At 37.7% G+C, this 3,561-nt stretch overlaps 1 protein-coding gene across 1 annotated transcript; it reads left to right on the forward strand.

Moving 5' to 3' along the window:
- The first annotated feature begins 2,141 nt into the window (after positions 1–2,141).
- Positions 2,142–2,996, forward strand: LOC145666180 (E3 SUMO-protein ligase ZBED1-like). The gene has a single exon (XM_081733253.1). It carries the CDS (start codon positions 2,142–2,144, stop codon positions 2,994–2,996), a length of 855 nt encoding a protein of 284 aa, XP_081589379.1.
- Positions 2,997–3,561: the final 565 nt, after the last annotated feature.

Consider the following 3,561-nt stretch of genomic DNA (forward strand, 5'->3'; position numbering starts at 1 on the left):
TCGTTTTTCTACTTATTTTTTTCTCTCGACCATGATGAAAGAATATGTAATAAAAGCTGGGTATTTAAAGTCCAAGTTGTTTCTTGGCTCTTTTTTCTTGTTCTTGCACAAAAAAGTCATGAAACAAACACTCTTTTACCTCCCTCCACGTGATAAAAACCTTTGCTTTTCTTCCACATAAATATATGAAATAAGCCTTCCTCTCTACCTTCCTTAACAAATGCAATACCGCATCTGATTGACTTTTATACTTGTTAAATTCACGACGAAAAAAAGTACCGGAGTCCTTCATGGTTATCAGCATTTCGAGGCACCCGCTGTATTTAAGCACTGCTTGTCTTTAGCCTTATGGAGGGGAGAGACAAATTTAACATTTGCAGCAAAGGTGGACACCTCTCTCTATGAAGCAAACCAATATCATTACTATTCTTTGCCACATAGGGCATTTTGCTTCTGTGTGGGAAATTTCAAAGGTCAGAGATAAGGGTTACACAACTAAGACATGTGGATTACAATACAACTTCAGAATCCGGTTTAACATTTTGGCTTTCAACTCGATTGTTGTATGATTTAATTTGTCTCTGCCAACTTGATTAAAGGCCACCAAATGCAAAACAGTGATTTTCTAATGTACAAATTGTTTGTTGGCGCCTACACCTTTGTGAGAGAGTGTCATTTGATATATTACATGACAATGTTCTATTTGAAATAACGTTGAATCCAATATGGTCGCCACCAAGATGGCGTAGGACGACCGTAACTCGTCATAATGTTTCTACCTTGTCCCACCATTGATACCATTTGACTTCATTCTGTTGCATAAGCAGTTCGTAAAATATTCAGCTCTGTATGTCGAATTTGATGGAAATGAACGGCAACTTCGAATGCCCATTATTCCAAATTTAAGCTAAACACCAATTTCATTTTTTTCTTAAAAACATTCCCCACAACTAAACAGCCAGGGGACAGCCAAACCACTGCAAAGCTGGAGAAATAGAAGGAACTACAATGTGGCCAGAATCCCCCTATAATTTGGGCTTAATAACGGTTTCACTATATCACTTCTCATTTTTAACCGAATTCTCTTGCGGGGTACTTTAATGTAGTGGAATTACAAGTAACATTTCCGAATCCCCTCCTCCTACCCAAATTCCAGCCTAAATATATTGTTTTTATGAAAGATATATGCAGATTTGAACATGGATGTCGCAAAATTAATTATTTCCGTGTTTTGCTTGCAGAAAAAGTTAATCGTTTTGTTCTTCTGGTTCTCATCAAATCAAATGCATAGGGCAGAGGATAGGAGTTCATTTCCACAGTTAAAACAACGTACACTTCAACATTACCGACCAATGGACTCAAGAACACAGGAGAGGTGTACACGGGGAGTGGCCTATTTCATTGCTACAGAAATGCAACCATATAGTACTGTGGATAAGCCAGGTTTTCGTTACATGGTAAAATGTCTACAACCTGGTTTTGAATGTCCAGGGCGACGATCTATGACAGATACTTACATTCCAAGACTTTATGAAGAAACAAAAAATCACGTAACAAGGTTAATGAAAGAAGCAAAGTCAGTAGCTTTAACTACTGACACATGGACCTCTGCTGCGAAAAATCCTTTCATCTCATTGACTTCACACTTTGTCAGTGACAACTGCGAACTACTAAGTGTGTGCCTTAATTGTTCACTCCTTGATATTGATCACACGGCAGTAAGCCTAAAGGATGCCCTATTAAGTGCACTCGATGACTGGGGGATAGCTACAGCATCTGTTGTTGCCTTTACCACAGACAACGCAGCTAATATTCTTTCAGCATTGAAGTTAATGAAATTTAACCACATTAGCTGTTTCGGTCACACACTTCAAATAGGAATTGAAAAGGTCTTGAAAGAGGAACCACTATCTAGTGTGATCATTAAGTGTAAGAAGATACAGACAACACTTTCATTATCTTCCAAACTGAGAAGAGATTTCAAAAATGTCATGGAAAGTTTGAGCAAACAACCATGACTACTTTCAGCAGCTGTATCTACTCGTTGGTGGTCCACTCTGCACCTTCTGGAAGCTGTAGAATCTCAGTACAGTAGGTTAGTGGAGCTCTTCAGTTCATATTATAAGGGCAAATACAGTGACATGCTGCTTGATCCCTCAGAGTTGAAACTGCTGAAGAAAGTTATAGCATTTCTGAAACCATTCGAGGAAATGTCTCAGCTCATGAGTGGAGATTCATATGTCACAGTAAGTGCAATCCTTCCACTTCTGTCGATAATTGAAGAATCTGACGATGCGGAAGTGTCTGGTGGCTCAGCTGATGAAAATAGAAGTCCACCTGGCATCGAATTGGATGCAAGACCAACAGCTGAGGATCCATTGATACCAGAACTCAAGCAACATGTCCTTTCCGCTCTGAAGAAAAGGTACAGTGATGTAAGTGAAAATGAACCTGAAGATTTGAAACCTCCATGTAAACTGCTGCAAATGAGCACGTTTTTGGACGTCCGTTTCAGAGAAACTTACCTGAATGAAAACGAAATGTCTTCGGTGAGATCAGCAATAATTGACGAGCTTTGTCCAGATTCATCAGCCAATGAATCAAACACCATGGAGGTACTTCCGACATGTGAAAAGCGTTCAGCAAAACAACTGTCTGGATTTGAGGCAGTGTTTGCCAAAAGAAAGAAGGAACACCAGTATCGTAAAACTCCTAAAGATGAAATTGCAGAAGAGATTGATCACTATCTAAAAATGCCACAGCCCTGTATGAATGACGATCCTCTTATTTGGTGGCGTAATCACCAGTCAGTTCCGCCACACTTGAGCAAACTCGCTAAAAAATATTTGTGTGTACCATTTACCAGCGTTCCATCTGAGCGTGTTTTCAGTAGTGGAGGAAATGTTGTAACAGACAACCGAACTGCTGTTACTGGGTTTCATGCTGAGCAGTTGATTTTTCTCGCAATGAACAAAAAATTTGTTCCCCAGTGCTGAATGATTAAAGGTTTATTCAAGTAACAACAAATCCAGTTGGATGTAAATAAGTTATCCAGTTCTAAACAAATATAAAATATGAGAAGTACATTTACATTAAAAGTCAAATATTCAAATGTTTAGATGTAAATCGTCTACTCTAATTTAGGAATTTTTGAAAGGTTCAGAAATGTTAGTGAAAGATGAAAAAGAAATTGTGCTTTTAATTCAATACATTTTAAAACAGCATTGTACCTCGGTATTTAATATCATTACTAGCGTTGATGTTCAATTGTTCTTGGTTATTTCAGAAATATTTGTTTTGCTGTATTTCTTAACCAATTGTATTGATAATGATAGTGGACATTATAATGTTAAGTCTGTGAAGGGCGTATCAGTATTCTCTGTGTCTTAATATATTTACTGTAAGTGAAGGCTGCAGCAGTGAATTATTGGGCCATTTTTAAAAATGTTATTAAGAAGAAATGATGGCATTTATTTGGGTATAACAAACTGCAATACAAACTAGACATGAAAGCATTTACTTATTTGTGAATTTTAGTCACCAGACAGAAAACAGATTTAC

The sequence above is a fragment of the Thermobia domestica genome, chromosome 12 (genome assembly GCF_964235325.1).
Source record: "Thermobia domestica chromosome 12, izTheDome1.hap1.1, whole genome shotgun sequence".
Classification (NCBI taxonomy): Eukaryota; Metazoa; Arthropoda; class Insecta; order Zygentoma; family Lepismatidae; genus Thermobia; species Thermobia domestica.

Coding starts and splice junctions, on each gene's coding strand:
- LOC145666180 (XM_081733253.1), top strand. CDS start 2,142: ATGCTGCTTGATCCCTCAGAGTTGAAACTGCTGAAGAAAGTTATAGCA.